Source organism: Heloderma suspectum, chromosome 3 (assembly GCF_057233095.1).
Source record: "Heloderma suspectum isolate Gila_16-S chromosome 3, 16-S_ref, whole genome shotgun sequence".
NCBI lineage: Eukaryota > Metazoa > Chordata > Lepidosauria > Squamata > Helodermatidae > Heloderma > Heloderma suspectum.
This window is the reverse complement of record NC_139460.1, coordinates 29,396,343-29,423,874: the sequence shown is the minus strand read 5'-3', so window position 1 is coordinate 29,423,874 and position 27,532 is coordinate 29,396,343. Positions and strand designations below refer to the sequence as shown.

Sequence of the window (27,532 nt, the reverse complement as noted above, 5' to 3'; positions counted from 1 at the left end):
GTGATGTGATCTCGCCGGCGGCTGCCTTTAATCAGGCGAGCCGCCGCGTTCTGTACCAGCTGCAGCTTCCGAACCGTCTTCAAGGGTAACCCCACATAGAGCACATTACAGTAGTCTAAACGAGAGGAGACCAGGGCATGTACTACCGATGGGAGCAGATGGTCGGGAAGGAAGGGGCGCAGCTGCCGTATCAGATGGAGTTGATACAGCGCTGTCCGGCTCACAGCTGACACCTGAGCCTCCATGGACAGCTGGGAGTCCAAAATGACCCCCAGGCTGCGGACCTGGTCTTTCAAGGGTAGCCGTACCCCATTCAACACCAGGTCAACATCCCCCAGCCTCCTCTTGTCTCCTACCAAAAGTACCTCGGTCTTGTCAGGGTTGAGCTTCAGCTTATTCCTCCCCATCCAGCCACTCACCGTCTCCAGACATTTGGACAGGGATTCTACGGCCAACCTTGGTGAAGATTTGAATGAGAGGTAGAGCTGCGTGTCATCCGCATATTGATGACACTGCACCCCAAACCTCCTGATGATAGCCCCCAGTGGCTTCACATAGATGTTAAATAGCATCGGGAGAGGATGGAACCCTGTGGCACCCCACAAGTGAGAGGCAACGGGTCCAAAACCTCCTCTCGCAGTGCTACCCTCTGGTACCTGCCGGAGAGGAAGGACCGGAACTACCGCAATACAGTGTCTCCAATGCCCAACCCCTCCAGGCGGTCCAGGAGGATACCATGGTCAACGGTATCAAAAGCCGCTGAGAGGTCGAGGAAAACAAGGAAGGAGCATTCACCCCTATCCAGAGCCCTCCTCATATCATCCACCAAGGCGACCAAGGCTATTTCTGTCCCATGCCCAGGCCTGAAGCCCGACTGAAATGGGTCTAGATAATCAGTTTCTTCCAAGTGTGCCTTCAACTGCACCGCCACCGCCCGCTCAATCACCTTGCCCCAAAATGGCAGATTTGAGACTGGGCGAAAGTTGTTCAGAACTTGAGGATCCAAGGAGGGCTTCTTTAAGAGCGGTCTTATCACTGCCTTGATGATGGCATCACTCCCTCCTCAAGGGAGGCGTTCACCACCGCCTTGATCCCCTCACCCAGTCTCTCTCTGCAGCTCATAATGAGCCAAGATGGGCAAGGATCAAGTAAGCAGGTGGTCGGCCTTACAGATGAAAGCACCTTGTCCACTTCATCAGGAGGAAGAAGCTGGAACCGATCCCACAAAACCGGTTTGCCACAGGCCGCCTCTTGCTCACTAACTGTATCCACAGTGTGCAGAGTAACACACCTAATCTGATCAATTTTATCTGCAAAGTGGCTTGCCAAAGCCTCACAGGAGGCCTTAGAATGCTCCAGTGGTTCCGGAGCCACAGGACCGACCAGGCTCCGGACCACTTGGAACAGCCTCCTGGGGCAGCACTCTGCAGACGCGATGGAGGCAGCATAATATTCCTTTTTTGCTGCCTTCACCGCCACGTGATAGGCTGAAGATACAGCTCTAGCCCGTGTCTGATCGTCTTTGGAGCGAGACTTCCGCCACCGGCGCTCTAGCCATCTCACCTCCTGTTTCAGAGCTCGTAACCGCGGATTGAACCATGGTGCAGTCCGAGCCCTGTTCAGGGGGAGAGGGCGTTTCGGAGCCACCCGATCTAATGCCCCAGTGATTGCGGCATTCCAGCCACCCACCAGGGTCTCGACCGAGTGGCCATTGGCATGCCCCAGAGAATCCCCAAGCGCGTTCAGGAATCCATTTGGATCCATAAGACGCCTGGGGCGGACCATTTTAATGGGTCCTCCACCCCTGCGGAGGGGTTGTGGAACCGAGAAGTCCAACATCACCAGATAGTGATCTGACCATGACAAGGGGGTGGTGGATAAACCCCCGACTTCCAGATCCCCGCTTCTCCAGAAACAAACACAAGGTCTAGTGCATGACCGGCTACATGGGTGGGTCCAGTTAGAATATGGTGCAGCTCCCAGGAGGCCATGGTCTCCATGAAGTCCCGAGGTGCTCCTGTGAGGATGGCCTCCGAATGACTTTTCTCTCTCTAAGAACTTCCTTGACACTGCCACATTGGTGACCTCTTGGACTTGTTGGTACCTTTCCTGACCTGTGCTGGGCTTCTGTTATTGTGGTTTTGAGTAAACCCGAAGCATTTTGGTGAGATTTGACCCTCGCCACCTTCCCTTTCAACAGGGTCAAAAGCAAAGGGGCAGAGCAAAGGGGGCAAAGCCAAAAATACCAGAATATTTTAGCTTAGTATTTATATTTTAGTATTTATATTTTAAATATATTTATATTTTAGTATTTTTGTATTTATATTTTAGTAACCATGCCTTAGGAGAGGCAGTACAACCTTTTAGAATGGGGAAAAAACTGCACGAAAGCTGGGAAACCACCAAATCATCAGTAGTCAGGGGAAAGGCAGTGGAGCTATCTAGGGCACCCCACAGGGTCGGACTGGAATCCCAGGAGGCCAGATTTCACTAATGGGCCTGAGCTCCTGCACCCCTGAGCGAAAACATAATCTCTTCCCTGCCTATTTACATTCAACTGATTTGTCTTGGCCATGCTCCATCAGTTGTGGTCTTCCATTTAAGATTTAAGATTGACTGCCTTTTCACAATTAAGATTGACTGATTGATTGATTTTTAACAATTAAGATTGACTGCCTTTCAACATTTAAGGTTGACTGCCTTTTAACAATGGAGGCTGGTGGCTCCAATGTCAGTGGGGCAGTGAATCCACTTTGGGTTTCAGCCAGAACTCTAAAGGAGCTCTCCAAGGTGCGAAGCTTGCCTTGTTTCAGTCAGACTGGTTCTAAGTGAACCCCAGTGCGGATTCACTGCCCCATCGACACTGGAGCCTCCAACCTCCACTGCCTTTTAATAAACACCACTCTGATCAGCTAGGTTGGTGCAGGACTTCCTTCAGTTGTCCTGCATGATATATGGAGGAAGGTGTGGGAAGCTGCATCAGAATGAATTCTCTAACCATGTTGAGCCTCATGATCTGCACTGCTGGAAGTCAAGGGTATTGTGTGTCAGGAGCGCTCTGGCGGCTTCTCCCAGTAGATTCCAATAGCCAACTCAAGACACAGAGGAAAGGATTTCTTTTCAAAGCTTTAATCCTTTTACAACTTAATGACTCTTTCAGATGCTAATCACCAGCGACTAAAGCAAGGAACAGCAGAGTGGCCTAAGCTTCAAGTAGTCAGTTGATCCCCGTTTGAAAGAGAGTCACTTGAAGACCCAGAACTTATGGGCTAGGGAGAGATCCTCCCTCTTTCCCTTGGGTCCATGGGAGGCGGCCGCTGCTTGCATGCCAAACAGCGCTACGCCTCCTTTCCGCGCCCTCCATCGCTCGTCGCTCTTTGCGTCTGCGTCGAGCGTCTAAGAAGACCTCTCCCGCATTCCCTCACTACCCGGGTCGCTCTCTATCTCTGGAATGCTGGCAGGAGGAATCTTTGCCAGGTGCTGAGCCTGTGAGGGATGAGCTGGCCCCTCTCCCACGGATAGCTGTTCCTCCTCAGAATCCGAACTGAGCTGAGGCTCTCTGGGCTCAGTTTCCACCCAGACATTGTGTTGCATTTAGGTACAGCATTAGCAGTGTACTGTCCCCTTAGGTATGACCCAGAGCCTCCTTCCATTTCATTATTAGGCTAGGCATAATTGTATGGACACCTATGTCAGGGAACAGTCTACACCAGCCTGCTGGTCATGCTGGCTGGGAATGATGGGAGTTGCAGTCCAACCTATCTGCAGGGCACCAGGCTGGGGAAGACTCATCTATACAACCTTGTAAATAAATCAGTTAAATTACCAACTCCGGTATGGAGCTTGAACAATCAAGGTTCAACAAACAACACCATTAAGATATTGTAATGACTGGGTCAAGTGACCCCATCTTTTCTTTATTCAATTGCTTAATAATGGCCAGTGATGGTCAGATGATTTTTCCTCACCATCCCTTTTAGGTCAGAGGCATCTACTATCCAAGACACATCTAGCAGAGAGGGTGAGATTGGTGTTCCGCCAGTGTACAGAGCAGAGGAAAAAATAGTTTAGGGAACTGCAACATAAGGGAAAACATCAGCCTGAGTTTTGCAGCTGGCTGGAAGAAGAAGCCTCGAAGGGACTCCACAGTGGATACTACGTTACAGAATGGATGTCTGTCTGGATGCTTATCTGCGTGTCCTTACGCAATATGTACATGTGAAAATAACTATAAAGATTGGCACCAAAATGCCTCAGGTGATTTCCAGCAATGTTTTGATTATTGCAGTAATAGATTATTGCTGTTATGATTATGGTTTATTAAATGCTTTTCTGTAAAATATATATTTTATACAGAAAAGCATTTGATCAGTAAACCATAATAACAACAATAATCCATCATGCACCAGGAAACTAAACCCTCCAAGTGCTGCCTCTGAACTTCCCACTACTTAGAGAAGTGGGGAGCACATAACAATTATACAGTAAATAATTATAGAATGCCTTTGCCAGCAAATGTTTGCTGGATCAGCCTTGACATCACGATTAAAAAACACACAATGCCGTTCTGCAGTGTACACTGGAATTTTGGCTGGCAACTTATCCAGACTCTCAAGGAATGCATTTATGGTTTGCAATCTCTAAACAGTCCATTTTATACATTAACTTGGTTTGCTCATGGGAGGGGCAACCTCAAAGACAAAGTAGAAAGGCCGGGTCATTCTGTACTCCAGTAGACAAAGAGTGAGGCCAAAAGTATGTTAACTTTGGAAAGGGTTTTCAAATGAGCAGTTACACCTTTGGTGAGGAAGGCATTGGGAGATGGTGTTTTCATTGCAACAACAGGCTAGAGTCCAAAACTGTTGTTAATACCTTCAGAGACATTTGAAATATTTAAATAAACCATGTAGTTTAGGACATCTACAAGTAGATACACATGCCACATAAAAATAGATCACACCCATTTACTCTTCTCTTATATGATCAACACTACTAAACATCCTGCTCCTGGATTTTCACTCCTCATTGCACATTGGGATCCCCATCTTCACCTCCAAGCATGCACTAAAAGTGTGTGTGTGAAAGAGAGAGAGAGAGAGAGAGAGAATGTGTGTGTGGAACCCTTTTCAGACATCCACAAAATGCGGGGCTGGCTCCAACATTAGATAAAGTGATATGGTTGCTTCACCCGTCAGATACTGGCAACACATTGGAGAAGATTGCTGTGTGTGCCTTGCAGCCTGCCCTGCACCCCCTATGTTAGCTTGCTGCCTGCAGATGCAGTGGAGGATGTAGTCCCATTGCTAGTGTTGAAGAAAGATTAAACTGCCATCCCAGTTGGCTTTTGTACATGGAATTGGAGGGGGCGCCATTTTGTACATTGCCCCAGGCAGCAACATGTCTTGGGCCAACCCTGACAAAATGTAACCATGGAGGGTGTTTCAAGGTGGGTGGATTGCACTCCACTAAACCAAACAGAATCTGCTTTATAAACAAACATCCAAGTTTTATTTAAACAAAGGCCCCTTTAAAGAGCTGTCTTAGATTGTGGCCTCTCCTCAGGTCAGAAGCAGCGGGTGTTGCCCTCTACTAGTTCCTGGCTTCTTCCAGGAAGCACACCTCATCCAGGCTACGTCCATCAGTTCTTCCATATTTTACAGAAGGCAGATGGGGATCCGTGTGACCCTGCTCCCTCTACCCCAGACCATCACCCCTAACATCTCTTTGTTCAGGTGAATGCAGTTACAGTGTTCTTTGAGATCTGGAACCCTGACTGTACAGGGCTCCATGACCAATGGAGGACTGTAGCCATGTTCAGTTGAATGCAGTTACATTTCCTCTTAGATCTTTCCTGTCAGCACAGGGAAGTCGGGGGCGGAGACATGTGCATCCCCATCTGTCTTCCACTGTTCCACAGTTACATTTTGTGAACACCTGAATAGGAAAGGGGGAGAAATTAGTTTGGTTTGCATTTTAACATGAATCTCCCTATTCACTGTTCCCAAACTAATATACAAATCAGAATACAATTGTCCTTCAGTTTTTGCATTTCTTTGAAATTTGCGATGCAGTTATCTGATTAAAATGCAAACAAGACTGCATACATTAGGGGAAATTGTGCACAAAAATGTGTACGTTGGAAGAAATGTGTTAAAAAATTGTATTTTGGGAGAAATGAATACAAAAATTCATGAGCTTTCATGTGGATGCTTTTACAAAAAAGTGTGCAAACTAATGTGCAAATGAGATGGAATTAACTTTTGCTTCAAAAAGGTTGAAATTTGTAGAAACTGAAACAGATTCATCCATCCCGAGCCTGAAGAGGGCTAAAGAAAGAGTTTTTGAGGGATGGGGATAATGAAATTCCTTTGCTTCTCTCTTATTACCTGGATTTTCAATACCACATGACTTAACAGTTGTGTGACCATAGTTTAAGGTCTCTTACAATCCCATCCCATGCTTGATTATATGGAAATAAGGTCAGTAACTTCACTGGGACTTTCCTTCCTGATAAATTTGCTTAGGATTGCATTGCTAGAAAGGAAGGAAGAATCTAGGCAAAGAGATGAGGAAGGGTGCATGAAAGATTTTTTTTTAAAAAAAACTGGTCTTAGATAAGTGCTTACATATAACATCTCCATTTCTTAGCTCTCCCCAATTCCAATTGAAGATGCTCCTTTGAATGTTCAAAGTTCTGCTTCTCGGTTCCTAGTTTATTGATGTAGCCTTTCAACCTAACTAGAAGCTGTTTCATCAGCCACCTTGAGTGCCATTAGCTGCCTTGAGTGCCATTTTTCTTCATACAAATCAAAATAAATAAATGAATATTCCTATGCTGTTTGTATTCTATTGTATTCTTTTAAATATTTGCATTGTATTTTACCTTTTTAACTCTTCGTATGGCATTTAGTCATTTAACTGTTTGTAATCTGCCCAGAAAACATTGATTATTGGATGGATTAATATAATGAATGAATTAATAAAATCATACTAAAATAAATAAGAAGAGAGAGCGGAAATGTGCATTCTTCAGGAGTGTTTTGTTACGAACCTTCAACTTTTAGGAATGTTGACGCATCCAGGAAAACTCCAAGGTAGAAGAGGATGTAGAAGTGGTAAACTGGTCTGCTTTTGCCAACTCCTACCAAGCCTTTTCTCACAGAAGCAACTCTTTTCTGTCCCTCTTCTGTCTCAACTGAAGGAATATAAGGAAGATTATGGAGACAAAGGAGGCCAGATCCTTAGCAACTTGTTTACTCAAGCAAAAGCAAATGGATGTACAATTCCTTCTTGACAGCTTTTGTTTATCCTCAAGCTTTGGGCAGGGAAACCTTCAAACAGTGAAAGGAGAGGCCTATGAAAAAAAAAGACACCTTTGCCTCATCGAGCATCAGTGCATTTCTCAGTGTGCTGCTCTCTTCAGTTCTTTGAAACAGAACAGCAGGCAACAGTCAGGCAGCAGAATAGAAATGTCCTGAAGGGACACACTTCTTTCCTCATCTGTAAGAATTTTAATTCTGATTAACATTTTTATTTAGCTTGTCTTGTTCATATTTTCTATTATTTCACCTTCCATGAAATAGGATAGCTAGAGATATGGTAACTTTTCCATATCATGCCGATGGACTGTGGTTGTCTCTAGAGATGCCAAGTTTAGCATTGCAGATACTAACCCTCAACATTTGGGGATGTTTAATTTTTTTCCAATGTGGTAATTAGGATCAGGTCCACTATCCATCAGGAGGGGAGGATTAAACCTTCCCCTGCCATTTTTTCCTGAAACCCCCCCCCCCTACACACACACACACACAAGGGTTAAAAACAGAGAGTCTCCATTAGCATCAATGGAGGTGTTTTCCCTCTTCTTAATTCCAGTGTGTGTGGGACTTCCAGGAAAAAATGATGATGGGGGAAGGTTTAATCCTCCTCTCCCCATGTGTGAGCATCCTGATTTGAATCAGGCCATGCATACTTACTCTAGAGTAAAAAAGAGAGAGAGAGAGAGAGAGAGATTGTACTCGTCTACACACTATGCATTTAACGTAACTGATACTTTGACCCTAGGACTCCCACTTTGAAAATGAAAGCAGTTAGTCTTCATGGATCACTGCCTTGTTGTGGCGAAGGGGCTTGCGTAACTCAGTGAAGCCATAAGCTATGCCGTGCAGGGCCACTCAAGATGGACAGATCATGGTGGAGAGTTCTGACAAAATGTGGTCCACTGGAGAAGGAAATGGCAACCCACTCCAGTATTCTTGCCAAGAAAACCCCATGGAACATATCACAAGGCTAAAAGAGATGATGCCAGAAGTTGAGCCCCTCAGGTCAGAAGGTGTCCAATATACTATTGGGGAAGAGCAGAGGGTATTTCCAAGTAGCGCCAGAAAGAGTGAAGCGGCTGGGCCAAACCCGAAAGGACACTCAGCTGTGGATGTGTCTGGTGGTGAAAAGAAAGTCCGATGCTGTAAAGAACAATATTGTTTAGGAACCTGGAATGTCAGATCAATGAATCAAGGTAAGCTGGAGGTGGTCAAACATGAGATGGCAAGATTGAACATCGACATCTTGGGAATCAGCGAGCTAAAATGGACAGGCATGGGCGAATTTAATTCAGGTGACCATTATGTCATCTACTGTGGGCAAGAATCCCTTAGAAGAAATGGAGTAGCACTCATAGTCAACAAAAGGGTGCGAAAAGCAGTACTGGGGTACAATCTCAAAAACGACAGAATGATCTCAGTACGAATCCAAGGCAAACCATTCAACATCACATCTCAGTCAAGTCTATGCCCCAACCACTGATGCTGAAGAAGCTGAGGTTGATCGGTTCTATGAAGACCTACAACACCTTCTAGAACTAACACCAAAAAAAGATGTCCTCTTCATCATAGGGGATTGGAATGCTAAAGTAGGAAGTCAAGAAATCACCAGGATAACAGACAAGCATGGCCTTGGTGTACAAAATGAAGCAGGACAAAGGCTAATAGAGTTTTGCCAAGAGAACATGCTGATCATAGCAAACACTCTTTTCCAACAGCACAAGAGGTGACTCTACATGTGGACATCACCAGATGGTCAATACCGAAAACAGATTGATTACGTGCTTTGCAGCCAAAGATGGAGAAGCTCTATACAGTCAGTAAAAACAAGACCTGGAGCTGACTGTGGCTCAGATCATGAGCTTCTTGTTGCAAAATTTTGGCTTAAATTGAAAAATGTAGGGAAAACCACTAAACCATTCAGGTATGACCTCAATCATATCCCTTATGAATATACAGTGGAGGTGAGGAATAGATTTAAGGGATTAGACCTGATAGACAGAGTGCCTAAAGAACTATGGATGGTAGGGATGTACGAAAATCATTTACCTTTCGGGGATTATGCTGATGGTGCGGGGGGAGGCGTTCCATCCCTCCCCCCGGAATCCTCGCCGGGGGGGAGGTGCTCTGTTCTCCCCCCCCGGAATCCTGGCCGGCCAGCTGTGCTCCGCAGCGATTCTGTTTGCGTCCCTGCAGTCAGCCGTGATAGGCTATGTAAATGTTTACATAGCCTATCACGGCTGATGGCGGCGCCCATGGGCGCCGCCATTTGCGTTCCTTATTTTGGCATGTCTTAGTCTATGTAAATATTTACGTAGACTAAGACGGCAAAAATGAGGGGAACGCAAATAGCGTAGCGTCTACGCTATTTGCGTTCCCCTTATTTTCGCCGTCTTAGTCTACGTAAATGTTTATGTAGACTAAGACGTGCCAAAATAAGGAATGCAAATGGCGGCGCCCATGGGCGCCGCCATTTGCGTACGCACGTTTGTTTGTTTTTTTAATCAGCTGTGATAGGCTACGTAAAGAATTACGTAGCCTATCACGGTGGTTTTTTTAAAATTTAGCCGTGATAGGCTACGTAAAACTTTATGTAGCCTATCACTTTTTTTGTTTTTTGTTTTTTTTAAACCTGGAAATGGCGGCGGCGGCAGCTGGTCGGAAGACCGGCCGCCGCAGCTGCTGCCGCCGGACCGCCGCCGGAGCCACCTCCGGAGCCGCTGCCACCGCCAGGGAGATCTGCCCCAGGTAAGTCCCGTCCCGGGGGGGTGGCGGGCCGTTCCGCCACCAATTTCGGGGGGCTGAATGCCAGATCCGTGGCAGAACTTTCATACATCCCTAATGGACAGAGGTCCGTAACATTGTTCAGGAGGCAGCAACGAAATCCATCCCAAAGAAAAAGAAATGCAAGAAAGTAAAGTGGCTGTCTGATGAGGCTTTAGAAGTCGCTGAGGAAAGAAGGGAAGCGAAAAGCAAGGGAGAAAGGGGAAGACATACCCAACTGAATGCAGATTTCCAGAGAATAGCAAGGTGAGACAAGAAGGCCTTCTTAAATGAACAATGCAAAGAAATCAAGGAAAACAATAGAATGGGAAAGACTAGAGATCTTGTCAAGAAGATCGGAGATCTCAAGGAAACGTTTTGTGCAAAGATGGGCATGATAAAGGACAAAGAAGGCAGGGACCTAACAGAAGCAGATGAGATTAAGAAGAGGTGGAAAGAATACACAGAAGAACTATACAGGAAAGATCTTAATGTCCTTGATAGCCATGATAGTGCGGTCACTGAACTTGAGCCGGACATCCTCGAGAGTGAAGTCAAGTGGGCCTTAGGAAGCATTAGTAACAACAAAGCTAGTGGAGATGACAGTATTCCAGCTGAGCTATTTAAGATCCTAAAAGATGATGCTGTTAAAGTGCTGCACTCAATATGCCAACACATTTGGAACACTCAACAATGGCCACAAGATGGGAAAAGGTCAGTTTACATTCCAATTCCAAAGAAGGGCAATGCCAAAGAGTGTTCAAACTACCGTACAATTGCGCTCATTTCACATGCCAGCAAGTATTTTTATGCTCAAAATCCTACAAGCTAGGCTTCAGCAGTATGTGAACCAAGAACTACCGGAAGTACAAGCTGGGTTTCAAAGAGGCAGAGGAACTAGAGATCAAATCGCCAACATTTGCTGGATCATGGAGAAAGCAAGAGAATTCCAGAAAAACGTCTATTTCTGCTTCATTGACTACGCTCAAGCCTTTGATTGTGTGGATCACAACAAACTGTGGCAAATTCTGAAAGAGATGGGAGTACCAGACCATTTTACCTGTCTCCTGAGAAACCTGTACGAGGGTCAAGAAGCAACAGTAAGAACTGGACATGGAACAACCGATTGGTTCAAAATTGGGAAAGGAGTACGACAAGGCTGTATATTGTCACCCTGCTTATTTAATTTATATGCAGAGTACATCATGAGAAACGGCGGGTTGGATGAATCAGAGGTCGGAATTAAGATTGTTGGGAGAATTATTAGCAACCTCACATATGCAGACGATACCACCCTAATGGCAGAAAGCGAAGAGGATCTAAAGAGCCTCTTGTTGAGGGTGAAAGTGGAGAGTGCAAAAGCTTGTTTGAAACTCAACATTAAAAAAACGAAGATCATGGCAACTGGCCCCATCACTTCCTGGCATATAGAAGGGGAAGAAATGGAAGCAGTGACAGATTTTATTTTCTTGGGCTCCAAGATCACCGCAGATGGTGACTTTAGCCATGAAATTAAAAGACGCTTGCTCCTTGGGAGGAAAGCCATGGCAAACCTAGACAGCATAGTAAGAAGCAGAAACATCACCTTGCCAGCAAAGGTTCATATAATCAAAGCTATGGTTTTCCCATTAGCAACGTATGGCTGTGAGAGCTGGACTATAAGGAAGGCTGAGCACCAAAGAATTGATGCTTTCGAACTGTGGTGCTGGAGAAGACTCTTATGGGTCCCCTGGACTGCAAGGAGGTCAAATCAGTCGATCCTAAAGGAAATCAACCCTGAGTGCTCATTGGAAGGACAGATACTGAAGCTGAAGCTCAAATATTTTGGCCACCTAATGCGAAAAGAAAACTCCCTGGAAAAGACCCTGATGCTGGGAAGGATCGAGGGCAAAAGGAGAAGGGGACGGCAGAGGATGAGATGGCTAGATAGCATCACCGATGCAATGAATATGAACTTGAGCACACTCCGGGAGAGAGCGGAGGACAGGAAGGCCTGGCGTGCTATGGTCCATGGGGTCACGAAGAGTCGGACACGACTGAACGACTGAACAACAAGAAGTCTTTGTGGCCCATACGAGAAGTCTCATGTGATATGATCTTATACTTTATTTTAGGCTGCAATCCTGCAGCTCATCAGCTGGCTGCTGATGGAGTGCAGGATTTTGTGAAAATACTGCTTGGTAAGTGGGTTGGCATTTATTTCCCTGGAGGAACCCCCGGTATTTTGCCATCAATGTGTGTTGGAGTGGCAGGGGAGGGCATTCCAGGGGTGGATCAGCAGAGGTCTTAGATCCACAGGATTCAAAGCTCCTACATTCCCCTGATTGGCACCCAGACAAGGGTGGGGGGAACTACAGCCATCCTGGAGTTGGTGTAGTGAGTCCCCCTCCCATTGGTGTCAATGGAGGTGGTGATGGTGGGGAGAAAATGGAAGGCAGGGAAAGGGGGGAAAAAACCCATCCTCCCATCTTAAGAATGTAAGAGGAGCCATGCAGGAGTAGACCAAGGGTTTATCTAGTCCAGCATTCTGTTTGCAGAGTAGCCAACCAGCTGTCAACAAGCAGGACATGAGTGCAACAGAACCCTCCCACTCATGTTCCCCAGCAACAACTGTACATAGCCATACTGCCTCTGATACTGGAGGTAGCATATAGCTAATTTTTGCTTGCCATTTTTTTAAAAAAATTCAAATAATAAAATGTCTCTTTTCTCCACCAGTCTGTCCCTCCCTCCTGCTTTCCCCTTTCTTCCTCTGGCAACACTAATTAACATGTTACATTAGCCAAAGGCATTTTAGGCTGTGGGGGCTTTGATGGAATATGTGATGTTGTTAGCACAACTTCCATGAACTGTTTTAACAGTTTGAAAAGGAAGGCGTGGGCTGAGTTAAAAACGAAAAGGTTTGAGGGTTTAGACTGCTTGCCTTTCATTGTTTTTTAAGGTGTCATCCTCCTTCAAAGCACTGCTCAGCTTTCTTTCTATTCTTGAAGGCAGCATTTCTGCCATGCTGTCTGATTCACATTTTCTTACGACCCTTTTTTTATTATTTCCTTGTAGCAAGTCATGCTTGAGGAAGCTGCAGGAAGTCCTACTTGCTGGGTACTGGAGTTATCTTGGCATATACACCAATTATTTAATTGTAAATTACAGGTATTGTTGCTTTTACATATATTTCAGGTTTTCAGGTGACATTAACAAAAATCTTGGGTAGCAAAATCTTGCAAGGTCACTCTATAGCCAGAGAACCCCATGTCTATTGAAGCAGAGAAAGTGCCTTGCTAAGAGACCTAAAAAAAATTGTTACAAGACCAGCCAACATTTGGCCAGATCGATGTTGTGGCCACGAGGCCAAATCTTTGGATTTTTCTATTTCTTTCTCCACTCCCTGCTCTTTGTACCACCTAGCCTGATGAAGAGTTCTGGAGAACTCAAGAGCTTGGCATTTTCGTTGGTACTAATAAAGGTATTGCCCAACTATGGATTTTAGTTTGCTTTTCTTCTTCTCGTGGATTAACAGGGCTTTTTGTTTTTCTTTAAAAATCTGTCTGCTACAAAAAAGAAAAGAAAAAGTGAGCAGTAAGTTAGAAAACGTATTTGAGACAGAGAATAAATTAGACTTGCTCAATGATGCTACTGTTAAGGGGAATAAGGAGAATAAAGAGACAACAAGAAATAGTGACCCATCCATACAGCACTTTGTTGTTTATTTAACTTATTTCACCCAATTGGCTTCTTCCCTCCATTTCTTTTTGAATCATGTCTATTATATTGTAAGCCTGCAGGCAGGGACTCTCTTGCTTTTAAATCTCTGAACTGCACAGACAATTCTTTTTTCTGTTTTTATTCTGTTATTGCTGTGTTTTTAATTGCGTTTTAATACATTTGTTTTATTGTTGTTTTAACCAAATTTTATTTATGACTGTAAGCTGCCTTGAGTGCCATTTTTCTTGGTAGAAAGGTGGGGCACAAATCAAATAAAGAAATATAAAATTGCAGGCACTTTATAAATTATGATGATGATAATGATATTAACTCCCTCTAATAGCGAACTCAGGTGTGAGTGCCAACAGCATTAGAGCTAAATTGGGGCCACTTAGAAACAAGAGAGAAGTATCAGCATGTTTGGGGGAACCTCTGAGGTTTGCAGAAGTACAAAAAATGTCAAAGAACAAAACCTAAGGGGATCCCCTCCCTGCAAAGACCCAGCCCAGTGAGCACTGAGTATGCTCAGTAGCCACAGAAAACTGAGTGTTAGTTGGTAAACTAAGGGAGCGGGGAATGGAATGGGATGGAATGGAGTATCATGTAAGGAAGCATGACTGGCTGGAACCCTAAACAGAACCCTGAACATTTTGTTGCAGGTTGTTTTAAACCTGGGGCCTGATCCAGCCAGGACCCACATTAAACAGATTTGAAGGTACCAATATGACTCATGTCCACTTGAATGAAAGAATGATATAGTTTATTGATGGAAAAGAGATGCAGATAATAAAAGCAAAGAAAAGTTTACACATGCCCCTCAACTGGTGTTGCTCTGGATTCCTTGGAGTTGGAGCTATGGGCACCATCCCAAGGACCCGGTTATCTGAGCAGGTGGTCCACTTTCCCCCTCTCAGACAAGAACTGTAACAGCCCAATCTGCCTGGGATTTTATAGAGCTTGTCTCACTGAGTTTCAGACTATCAGAAGGCACACACACACCTCCCTCCCTTTACCAAAGAGAAGAATGGGGTCCCTTCTTATTTGGCAGGAAAGGCAGTTTCTCAGAGCAGGGAAATGAATAGTCTTATCAAAGAAGGCAAGTCAACTATTGTGCATTATCTGACTTTGTTACTAGCAAAAAAAAACCTGGCTTCCAGTTTGTATCCAAGCACAATTCAAGGTGCTGGTTCTTACCTTGAAAGCCTTAAACACTTTGGGCCTAGGATCTCTGAAGAACAGCCTCCTCCCATATGAACCTGCCTGCAATTTTCGATCACCATGGGAGGCTCTGTTATACGTCCCGCCACCTAGAGTGGTTCGACTGGAGGATACTGGAGACAGGGCCTTTTCTGTAGTAGCAGCACTCTGATTATGGAACTCCCTCCCAAGGGTGGTGTGAATGGCCCAATCGTTATGACTGAGATGGGCAGTAAAAACTGTTCTTTTCCACCAACCTTGTAATGGCGGCACTGGTGATTCAGATGTCTGTGGGGCTGTGAATCCACTCAGGGTTTCAGTCAGAACTCTAAAGCAGCTATCCAAGGTGCTGAACCCTTTGCCCCAAATGGGTTCAGGGCCTTGGGTAGCGCCTTTAGAGTTCTGACCGGAACCCAGAGTGGATCCACAGCCCCACTGACAGCGCAACCACCAGCCTCCACCTGAACGGCGGCATTTAATGTCACACCCCAGTTTTAATCCCACGCCACGTCTTTGGCTCCTGCCTGTATTGCGATATACTGTGATGCAGGAGTTGTATTTTTTTCGTTTCTTTTTCAATCAGTTCCATAAAGCTGTTACTGTTTCAGCCAAGGGTTACAGCAAGCGTCCCCAAAACGTTATTCCCTTTTATCGTGGTCGTCTCTCCCGACGCGCCCAGCCTCCGCACGCGCGCGTCCCGGCTGGGCAAGTCGCGGCCGCCGCCGAGGCACGTGCGCCCCGCCCGCTCGCCCGCGGCTCCCGACTGGCGCGTCCGGCGGCGGCGGCGGCGGCGGGGCGCCTCGTCGCGCGCGCGAACACGCGCGGCGGGCGCCGAGGCGGCCCTGGAAGAAGCGCGGCCGCCCCGGAGCAGCGAGGGCCGGGCCGGGCCGGGCCGGCGGGCGGCTGCTCCCTTCCCCTCGGCGCCGGGCGGCTGCGGCTCCTGGTTTGAATTTGGCGACCGGCGCGCCCCACCTGCCCCGCGGCGCACACGTGATGCCGGCGGCGGCGAGAGGAGGAGCGAGCGAGCGGGCGAGCGGGCGGGCGAGGCGGCGGCGGAGGAGCGCGGGGGAGCGCGAGCGCGCGCGCGCGGGGGCGGCGGCAGAGCCGGGCGGGAGGGAGGGCGGGAGGGGAGGGGGCAGCGGACGGAGGCGTCGCCTTTAAATCCCCCGGCCGGGCGGCTGCGAGCAGGCGGCGCGTGTGGACGCGAGCGAGCGAGCGAGCGGGCGGGCGCGCGGGCTGCCCGGCGATGAGCAGCCGCCGCCCGGTCCGCCCCGCGGGGCTCCTCGGCCGCCCCGCCGCCGCCGCCGCCGCCGCCCCGCCGCCGCGCCCCGTCTGACGCTCCCCGCCAGCAGCATGTCCCGGCGGAAGATCTCCTCGGAGTCCTTCAGCTCGCTCGGCTCGGACTGCCTGGAGACCAGCCCGGAGGAGGAAGCCGAATGCCCCGTGGCCCGGCTGTGCTGGAACGGCAGCCGGAGCCCCCCCGGCCCGTCGGCGGCCGCCACCCCCGTCGCCCGCGCGGCGCCCCCGGCAGAGCGGCCGGCGGCGGCGGCGGCGCCAGCCCCCGCGGGCTCCAGGAGGGCGCCGCGCAGGAGACGGGTCAACCTGGACTCCCTGGGCGAGAGCATCAGCCGCCTCACCGCCCCCACGGTAAATGCGCCGCGCCGCGTCGGGCCGTGCCCAGGTGCGCGGGCGGGCGGGCGGGCGGGCAAGGGAGGACCGATGGAGGGACGCCGCGGGAGGGCAGAACGGGAAAATGCATAAACAAAACCCGCCCTCTTCACACGTGTGCCCTCATCACACGTGACGCTCGACACGCGGGTTGCGCGTTATTTCACTTCCCGTAGCGGAATGTTTGTCACGCGTGCAGCGGCCCTCCCGCCTCCTCCGGCCCATCCAGCCTCTGCATTTAACTACTTGATGCGGGAAACCGGGGGGGGGGGGGTCGACTCGTAGTAGAAATTCCCCTCGGCGCCGTATTCCCTCCCCTCGCCCCCAGCCAGACCCTTGGGAAGGGGCGGGGTTCAAAAGCGTGGCCGCCCGCGGGGTGTCCGGTAGCTCAGGTGTCGCCCCCCCTCCCGGCCGCCGCGTTGCTTCTCGCTCCTTACTTTCCGCTCCAGATCCCGCTGGGCAGTTGCAACCCTTCCTGTCCGAGGCTGCGTTAACGCGGTGCCTCCTTCACCCCGCGCCTTGTGCACGCCGCCGCGGTTACTTGGGAGTAGTTCTCTGGTTCTGCCTCCCCGCTTCCAGACTCGCCATGTCATGACCCCGAATCGCCGTGTCCGCATCTTCCCACAGGCGTGCCCTGAAAGGGTGGAAAATTCCCGAGCGTTGAGCATTTTTAAATCGCCCTCCTTGAGCGCAAGGGTGATGCCAGATCAGATTTTGATCCGGACTCCTTGGTGGAATGTTAAAGGGGGGTCCAGACCTCCCCCTAGGCTTCCACCTGTTAAGCCTCCCCTGTCTTCCCACCACTTCTTGTGCCTTCTTGTTCCTTTTCGCAAAATAAATAAATACACCCGTTAAGGAGGAAAAGCTGGAGCAGATGCTGCACGATGCCTTTTGATTTGCAGCTCTAGAGGTCCTCCATCCTGAAGCACTGGGGTAGGTAAAGGGATTTCAGTTCTGCACAGGGCCAGCTCAAGGCACTTGGGTGCTTAGGGCAGAACATCTCTATAGCATCTCTGTGCCCTCTCTCGCTCTCTCCCCCCCTCTCCTTTATCATAGGGTCCAATCCACAGATGCTGCCCTCTACAAATCCCATTGAAAGGGACAGGAGAGCTGCATGAGTAGATATGGTACCTGTACTATGCCAATGAAGACCTGCTGTTGGGGAGCAAAATCAGCTATTGCCTTTCATGCCCCACTTTTGGGCTTCTCAGGGGCATCTGGCTGGCCATGGTAGGAAGCAAGATGTTGGACTGATTAGACCTGTGGTCTGGTCCAGCTCGCCTCTTCTTAGCTTCTCCTTGGCAAGCTGTACAGACTTTCCAGTGGATGGTGACGTATGGCTGAAATGTATCTGCCTTTCATTCTGCCATGGCACCTAAAATGTGCCCCCGTCATTGGTTGTCTCGCCTTCCTTCACGGTTCAACTGGCCTGAAACTGTATGAGGTGTTCTCTATGAGAACGTGCTTCATATTTTTTTTATCTCCTGGGAGTCTTCCCACATCACTTACCACCACCTTCTTTTTGTTGTTCTTCCTCTTCTCTTTGCAGATTTCAGCTGGGCCCTTGTCCACCTAGATCCCCCACCCCATAATATGGTGCATTTCCTTTCTGTATTTTGTTTTGACATTTCCCAGGATCTAGGGAGATTCCATCTTCCTCTGATCCTGCTGCCGTTGCTTGGAATACTTGTCTTCATCCTCTGTCTGCCAAGATCCCCTGTGAATCTTCTTCACACACCACTTCAGCCCCTGTCCCAGCTTTCCCCAGCCAGAGATGGAGTACAACTCCCATTATCCTAGCCAGCATGCTGTGCTGGCTGGGATAATGGGAGTTGTAATACTACACATTTGGAGGGCATCAGGTCAGGGAAGGTTGCTGTATCCCATCATGTATTTATTTGACTTGTACCCCACCTTTCTACCAAGAAAACGGCACTCAAATCATTGGTTCCTTCCCCTATACCTCTTCTGTCACTACTCCTCTTGTCCTTACTTACCCCCCCTTCCTTCCAACCTTAGCCAATGTCCCCTTCGTTTGTGTCCAGACTCCCATGTGGTCAGGAGTTCTTCTGGACACAACTATTTTCTCCTCTTCCTGTGACCTTGGCAGTTCATTTGACCCTTCCCAGTTTTGGGGTCCCTCTTGTACTTCCCACAATTCTGCTTATGACTTTTGGACAACCTGTTAGGTTTAGATATTACATGCAAATATATGTAGCTGGACCTAGCTAGGAAAAGCCATTTTGAGAGCAGGTGGCAATTTGGAGCAGAGAAGTGACAGAGAAAGAGTGTTTCCCCATCCATCTCTTCTCCACTCTAAATCCCGCCCCCCCCAGCCCCTCAAGCTGCTTTTACCCCATTGGATTCCAAACATGATGGGTTTTCCTAGGGGGGGAAATGGCCAGCTGTAGTTTGGAGACGCGCATTTTTGTGTAATGTGTGGTCAGGCATTAATGCACCAGATTAGTCCCTTTGCTCTCTAGCCGTGTGCGCTGGCTACTTGCGAAGGCTCTCATCCCTTCTGGGAAGCTGCTTTTAGGCCTTCTAATTGCTGTAAAATTGTTGAACTGTTTTGCAGCTCTTGCAGGTTTGGTCTAAGCCCTTTTAAGCCATAGATGTTTCCCACTGACCTAGCTACTGCTTTTCGTTTCTGCTGTGCATGCAGGGACAGGTCAGGGAGAACCATGTACTGAGTTTCAGGGGATGCCTCTAGGAACCCAATCAGGATACCAGAGAACCGTGAACTGCTCTTAACCTCAGCACACTGTGTGTTCCAGACCACATCCAAGCAACCACCATTGTCCTGAGCGGTAAAATGAATAATCCGATAAATTCTCCCATTTGCAGCCTTTCAAGGAATGAGGAAGGCGTGTGTTTCAGCAGCCATAAAAATTTCCTAGGGAGAGTTAAGTGCTCCTTTTGCTCACAGTTCCCTTCAACCAGCCATGCCCTCTTCCGGTCCATTACATCTCCATCCCACCCCACCCCCTCCGGGTTTCCATTCCCTTCTTCCAAGAGTCTGCAAGCTCAGTCCACATTGGGCTGTTTTGGGGTTCCTCCGCTATTTGGATGTTTTCCTCTCCCTTACGTTTTTCCCCACAGTTTTTTTGAACTAGTGCAAACTTTAGAGTTACCCTGAGCTTTCTGATACTTCTCTTACATATGGATGGTGCTGTTTTGGCTACATATGGATCCACACTTAGAAAATGAGTTCACTATTAGTATATAGGACTAGAAAGTGGAAGAACCTTGGGAAACATTTGTATATACCCTGCAGGGTGAAATCAGCTTGAGGGGGCAATTGAGAGTAGAGGAGTGGTGAGTGGGGAAAGGGTTAAGCACTGCTTTTGTCTCCCCTGCTTTCCTCTGCATCTCCATTCCAAATATGTACTGCAATAATACTTAAATATAAAAGGATTCTAGCACATTTATATATGGCACCTGTATGTGAATACCTGCTGTGTGAGTCTCACCAACATTCAACTCCAAAATCTGTTTTTGTGTGTGGTAGGTTTGGGACATTTACATCCATGCACTCTATAAAATCTAGTTCCCAGTATTCCGACATTCTCTATCCCAGCCTAGAAAGAGGGAGCTATGGAGAGAGCCTTGCTGCTTTGGTCTTTGGTCAAGAGGGGCAGGGATCAATTTAGCCCCCATTCTAGTTGTGTTGATCAGTATCCCACTTTTACTTTCCCTCCTATAAAGAAATAGTCGCTGTTTCCTCCTATTGGAAATAATGTGGCACAGCAGTTGGGGGTCAATGTAACAGTTAAAAGCCAAACCTGCCCTTAGTTGGGAAATGCTCAACATTCTTCCTGTGGCATCAGTTCACTTGGCTTACCAAGAACAGCTTTTCCCAGTATGGTGCTCTCCAGATGTTTTGGATTACAACTCCCATCAGCCCCAGCCAGCAGGGAGCAATGGTTGGGGATGGTGGGAATTGTAGTCTTGAACATCTGGAGGACACCACTGTGGGGAAGGCTGCATTGGAGCAACAGCAGCATCTATGCATTGCGCAGTATGTTTTGAATCTCAGATGGTAAGGAACTCTTCAAAAACAGCTGCTTAGAAAGACTGATAGTTTAGCTATCTTAGGTAGGAATCTGTGGAAAATCCATCATCTCCCACCACTCCAATCCAACTGAACCTCTTTTATGACATCGTACAATGTGTACAAAATATTAAAGGTGGATTTTTCACTTTCTTGAAATCTGTGAACTGGTGTTGTCTTTTTAAACTTCATCAATCCATACAACTTTTGCTACGTTTCGCATGCTCATCCATTGTGTCCAAAAGTGCAGATGCTATTTTTTTCCACACTGCGTAGAGCTTTCACAGTACTGAGTAACGTCTGTTGTGCTTTTATGCGCAACAGATTTTGCTGTGAATGTTTAGTGCTCATTGAACTGTTTTTGCAGTCTCTTAAAAGCACCGCTTACATTTTATGGCTTATCTACTCTGGAATAGTTTATTTTGGAGCTAATGAAATGCTGAAAGTCCACAAATTTTAGTTTTAACCTTGGATGGAAGCCATCATGTCTGCTTGTGCTGTGTCAGAAGCCAGGGTGAACAATTTAGTAGCGTAACCATAATTTCTGATGTTAGGCAGGAGTGCAGTAAATTAGATTATCTGTATTCTCCCCCCCCCCCGCCACCAAATCTGTTGGTTTTGATGGCATTGGCATCCAAATGTATGTGTTTAGGATTGCAGCATGCAATTCTAATATTTGAAAAATATGTTTAGGCAGGAGTAAAATAAAATTAAAAATCCAGGCATCCGGTCATGTAGAACATGAAACTGAAATACCCCCATATAGAGTATGGTTCTGCACAAGATGATTGCTGATTCCTAGATATTAGACATATTTGTCCTGATTCTGGGGCTTTTCAGAGTATGAAGAATGTTTATATTTTACTGCTAATCTGACAAAACAAACACAGATTAGGGGAACATTCCGTTTGACAATTGTGGTCTCTCAGCCACTTGCACGATTATAAATTTGTAAATTATTTTTTCAGATCATGGCTGAAGCAGCAGACTGCTATTGCCTCTGTTCACAATTTGTTTCAATAAGTATTACTGCAGATCTCTGCTGCTGGAAAGGTGCTTTATATATACTCCCATCTCTACATTTTTACATTATATTTAATAATAATACTTAGCATTTCTATAGCACTTTCAAATTCTCAAGGTGCTTTGTATGCATTATCTAATTGTAATCCTTAGAACAACGTGTTAGGTAAATCAGGATTATTATCTTCCAAATTGCAGATGGGGGGACTGAGCCTGAGAGAGAGAGAGAGAGAGAGAGACAGATCTAATTAGCTTATGGCAGAGGCAAGATTCAAACCCATGACTTCTTGATTTGTAGCTCAGCCTTTTAGCCACTACAGTACAACAGCTCTCATGCCAGCATGATGGCACTGCTGATATATGCTAGAATTCCCCACTTATATAGTAATAAGAATGTTAGAATTTATGTAGAGCTTTCTATTCAGAGTGCTATGATCTCAATCCTTATCATAACCCTGTAAGATCAGTCAGTAGTTTTGCTCCCATATTGAAGGCTTAGGCTGATAGTCATTTCCTGAAGGCCACCAAGCGCGTCATTTCAGATGTAATATGCCTGAACCCCCAAACCAGGGTTTGGAGGATCAGGAATATGCTATAGGGTCACAAGTTCCCTCCTACCTTTGTGAACTCAGATCCGGTTAGTTTCTCTTGTTTAGCTCAGACCATAGTTTGCCATTACATCTGAACTGGCAAGCTACGGTTCATGCTTCCCCTCCAAAATGGAAATATAAACCAGGATCAAACTGTGGTTTGTGATCCTGGTTTGGTGGGTGAGCATTAATTTGAGTTTGCATGTGATGGCAAATTATGGTTTGTGGTAAACAGGCAGTAACTAACTAGAGCATACAAAGGGGAGTAATAGAGGGGAAAACCAAGTCCGAGGCTCCCTCATCCTTTGGCATTAGATGGGAACAAAGCCATCAGGTTCATAGCAGAGGTGAGATTTGAACTAGTCAACGGTTTGGTCGCTTAGCCAGTATGTTTATTTTAAAAAAATATTTTTCTATCTCCTTTTGAGGCAAAGCCTCTTCAAGGCAGTTTACAAGGTAAAATTTTAAAACAATAAACTATAAAATATGGTTAACTAAAAGAACAATCCTGTGGTCCTGGGGAGACTGACCCAGGGTCCGTACAATATGGCAGATTTCCCCTTCCTGAGGCTGCAGACACAGCTACAACCACTGGAGGGGAAATCTGATTGAGGAATCCCCCCCGCCACAGCTGCCATGGAAAGCACTGCAATGCTTTCAAGAGGGCATTGCAGCACTCTTGGAAGAGGTTGGGGAGGGGGAAGAGGGGGTGTTCCAGTGAGTGGGGAGGGGAGTGGGACAGAACTACCTGGATCCCCAGATGAGTGAGTGAGCTGGATGGGCTTAGAGGCCTGTCTAGCTCTAAATAGCAAAAGGAATGGGAAGCTGTAAAAGCCATTGCTATGTCTCCCGCTCTGCCTGGCAGAGTATAACATGGATGGAGGGCTCTTGAGATCAGAGCCCTCTCTCTATAGAGCATCAGTCCCTTAGGATCACCCCTAAAACAGCAGGATGAAATGTTTAAAACAGCCGCAAAGGTAGAAAAATCCATTTTATGAAATGAATATGGGTATTCATTGAAAAACAGTCTGGAACATTCAGATCCTTAAGGCCTGTTTACACTAACTTTGTATTGTTTGGGAGTAAGTTCCATTGATCGCAGGCAAATGTGTGAGCTTCGCTGATTTATGCTGTGAGCTGAAACTGACCGAACTGGGAAGTAAGCTTAAATTGGTGGAAATGGCTTGCAAATGTGTTGAGGATTGTATCTTGGGGTGTTTGAAAGTGGTAAGAGGAGAGGGCGTAGATGTGAGCTGAACTTCTTTTTCTCATGCATGTTTTGACCGTGTCATCATGAGCTCACACATCTTCCCACACTGTAGGGGGTGGACGCATAGCATAGGATAGAAGATGCATGACTTGAGCTTTGGTGTACAGAGCAAATGGTTGGAAGTGGAAGTACAACTCATTTGCTTTGAACATCTGAAGCTGCTCTGACTTTAATCTTTCCTATATAGTGGTATTAACCAATAACATTGGTGAAAATGGTGTCCCCCCACCCCTTCTCTCAGTGGGAACCTCAACTGGTTCAAAGTCCTTCTGCAAATGAAGGAGCCCTTCCATGAGGAAACATAGGATCCAAGCCACAATTGTTCAATAGAGTCATGACCAATTGATACGTTATGCAGAAGCAAACTTGCAATGGCCACCAAATGTGGTAACTGGATTTTATTCCATGGAAGTTACATATGATTGTAATAAAATATATTTTTATTGTGCATAAACATTAGACTCTAGTGCTTTAACTCTATCAGTTATGTGTGCAGTGTTTAGCACTTCTTGGTTATATTTACTTGCAACGGTGTCTTCCTTTTGGTTTTCCTTGATGAGACTACCTATTTGATCCAGGTGTTTGTCATATTCACATGTTGTATTTTAAGGTATACATCTAAGCTGTTTTAAGTTGTTGTTGTTGTTGTTCAGTCGTTCAGTCGTGTCCGACTCTTCGTGACCCCATGGACCATAGCACGCCAGGCCTTCCTGTCCTGCGCTCTCTCCCGGAGCGTGCTCAAGTTCATATTCATTGCATCCGTGATGCTATCTAGCCATCTCATCCTCTGCCATCCCCTGCTCCTTTGGCCTTCAGTCTTTCCCAGCATCAGGGTCTTTTCCAGGGAGTTTTCTCTTCGCATTAGGTGGCCAAAATATTGGAGCTTCAGCTTCATTATCTGTCCTTCCAATGAGCACTCAGGGTTGATTTCCTTTAGGATGGACTGATTTGACCTCCTTGCAGTCCAGGGGACTCCTAAGAGTCTTCTCCAGCACCACAGTTCGAAAGCATCAATGTTTTAAGTACGTGCATCTAAAAGATGTATTGCGTGAAGTGGCCCATACTGCCGCTGTCAGAAATCAAGTGACATAGATACATTGTAGTGCTATGCTGAAAATTTCTTCCACATTTTTTCGTCTATTCTCATTCAATTTGATAGAAAAGAAATTGCTTTTGAAAAGAAATTCAAAGGAGGAGAAATTTTGGAGAAATTCTCATGAGTTGGGTTTGGGCTTCTTGTGCTTTACCTTACTTATGAGGTGGCTGAGGAGCGTGCATGAGTGTTCTGTCTGTCATTGTACAATAATCTCTGTGGCAACCCGTCGCCTCCTCTGCTTCCCAAACTTCAGTTAGAGCCATAATTTTATTTGTTATTACATTACATTTATATCCCGTCATTTTCCCTCTTTAAGAAACCTGAGGCAGAGTACATAATCATCCTCCTCTCCATTTTATCCTCACAACAACAACGCTGTGAGGTAGTTTGGGCTGAGAGTCTGTGACTGGCCCAAAGCCACCCAGTGAGCTTCCATGGCCGAGTGGGGACTAGAACCCAGATCTCCTGGCTCCCAGTCCAACACTCTAGCCACTACACCACACGAGGTAATTCCTCCCATGGGGCTTTTTCAGTTCAGGAAGTGCAGGTGACCTGGGAGGCTGCAGAGCAATGGAAAGGTGTGTAAAAAGAGAGAAGACACACACAGCACCCTCGGCAACCACGCAGTGATTAGGTAAGCTCAAAAATACCACCAAAAGAAATTCAAAATTCTGCATCAAAAAAGTGAAAGCCTCCACATAGTTGATGCTGTTGCCACCTCCAGAAGCAGTGCAATAAACCAAAACCCCTTAGGAAAAAAGAAAGAAGCTGTGCTACAATCCCTGCCAGTAGCGAGTCCTAATTGTGAGAAACTGTTGGAGAATTTCTCCTCCCCTAGGAGAAATTTGGTGAAATTGTCCCCCCAATTTCTCTGCCCACAAATAGGCTGGAGAATTTTGAGAGGCCATTTGTGCGCAGCTGTAGATACATGTACCAGTCCCATGGAATGCAGCAGGCAATGAACAAACAGCAGCGATGACCATATCGTTTTAAGTTTAGGGGATCAGAGAATCAGTGTTAGCTCGTTGGCTTCCTGTAGTACACATGGGCACGATGCTTTTGCTCATGTCACCCCTCCCCTCCTCAAGGCCACAAGGCTCAGAGATGAATGTGGGATGTGCAATCTGCATAGCACCATGGGAGGAAAAGGTACCTCCCCCCATCTTCCAGGCAGGCTCTCCTACTACATCACAAACAGAAGTGGAAACAGAAGCAGCTGCCATCAGCATGATCCATCAGTATTTCTGTGGCATAACCCCTTTTTTCCCCTGGAAATAGTCTGCTTCATAATATGCCATAATAAACCATAATAAAGTTCTTAAAGTGCCAGGGTATTGTCAATGAGCTAGTGGTGAGATGCGTATGTGTCTTCCAGACCTGATGCATTCATTCTGTTCAAGCAGTGGGAATTCCACGTGCTCGTCTCCTCCTTGCAGCCCCTATTAATTAATTAATTATTACATTTCTATACCACCAATAAGCCGAAACTCTCTGGGCAGTTTACAAGACAAAGTTTAAAACCATGAAATACAATAACATAGTAAAACATAATCTAAAACCTTAAGTTTAAGACTGAATAAAACCAAAGTAGGAACCAAGATAAAAGCCAGCAGCAGTGCAAAGATCTAAAAATGCACTAACAGTTTTTAAATCTGAAGGGCTAAAAAGCCTGCAGAAATAAAAAGGTGCCCCAAAGACCCCAATGTAGGTGCCAGGCGAACCTCTCTGGGAAGCGCTTTCCACAACTGGGGTGCCACCACAAAAAGGCTCCCTCCTTAGTAGCCATCAGCCTCACCTCATGCGGTGGGGGCAGCCAGAGAAGATCATGTGAGGATGATCTTAGAGTCCGGGCAGGTATATATGTGCTCTTCCCCAAATCTACTCTGGGGGCCCCCCAACTCTCCAAAGCAAATTTTGGGAGTGCAGGGGGAGGGTAAATTGGTTCCATCTGTGGCTTCCATTCTGCTGGTAGATGGCCAGCATTGGATCCAATCCAACTAATATATTAGCATGCTAACTGAGAAATGTCCCATTGAACTCTGAGCCAGAACAGCCATCACTTTAAAGTAGGGATGTCATGAGCGCAGTTTGGGGTTCGGGAATTCGTTGAGCAACCCCTGCCCACGACCCCCGAACTGCGCCCGCTGAGACGCTGTCCTTGTTCGCCCCCCACTCGTGCCCGCTCACGCTTCCCAGTACTCACCGCAAACCCGTTGGGTGAGCGCCGCCATTTTCGCGCCTTTGATTTCTGCGTAAAACAGGAAGTTAAAAAAAATGTGCATATTCAAATATGCGCAGTTTGGAGGTGGGAAAGCTAAATGCGTGCAATATTAGAGGTATAATCCCGCTAATATTGTGCTTATTTAGCTTTCCCAGCTCCAAACTGCGCATATTTGAATATGCACATTTTTTAAACCTCCTGTTTTACTCAGAAATCAAAGGCGCGAAAATGGCGGCACTCACCAAATGGGTTCGTGGTGAGCATTGGGGAATTGACCGAACTTGTGGGTGGCTCGAGTGCAGGTTCGGGGGGATGTGAGCAGGAGCGCTGCTTTGGTGAGTGCCTGGAGAACCCGAACTAGGGTAAGTTCTTACATCCTTACTTTAAAGTAAAAATGCAAAACATTATTTCTTTCATTTTTATTCTAGAGTAGATGCAGGGGCCCAATCTGGACTTTAGCATAGGGGGGTGGGTAGAGAGGCTTTAAGCTTTCCACCCTTCTGTGGGCCTGATCTGGATTGGGATCCCTGCACCTGCAACTTCTATTGAAAAATAGTGATAAATTTGCTTTAGGGATCACTGTTTTGCAATAGAATTTGCAGGTGTGAGCTCCCTGATCTGGATTGGGT

At 46.8% G+C, this 27,532-nt stretch overlaps 1 protein-coding gene and 1 long non-coding RNA gene across 2 annotated transcripts in view; one reads left to right on the top strand and one right to left on the bottom strand.

The window, feature by feature from the left end:
- Nucleotides 1–5,483: 5,483 nt before the first annotated feature.
- On the bottom strand, nucleotides 5,484–17,264 carry LOC146349468 (uncharacterized). Its single transcript, XR_014788805.1, has 3 exons — nucleotides 17,087–17,264; nucleotides 7,052–7,195; nucleotides 5,484–5,934 (listed from the first exon to the last, which is right to left on the bottom strand). It is a non-coding gene; the product is annotated as an uncharacterized LOC146349468 (long non-coding RNA).
- GUCY1A2 (guanylate cyclase 1 soluble subunit alpha 2) overlaps nucleotides 16,335–27,532 on the top strand; it is a 238,188-nt gene continuing 226,990 nt past the window's right edge. The window contains exon 1 of the mRNA XM_084841630.1: nucleotides 16,335–16,628. Coding sequence (XP_084697756.1) covers nucleotides 16,335–16,628 — 294 coding nt within the window. The remainder of the gene's footprint in view (nucleotides 16,629–27,532) is intronic.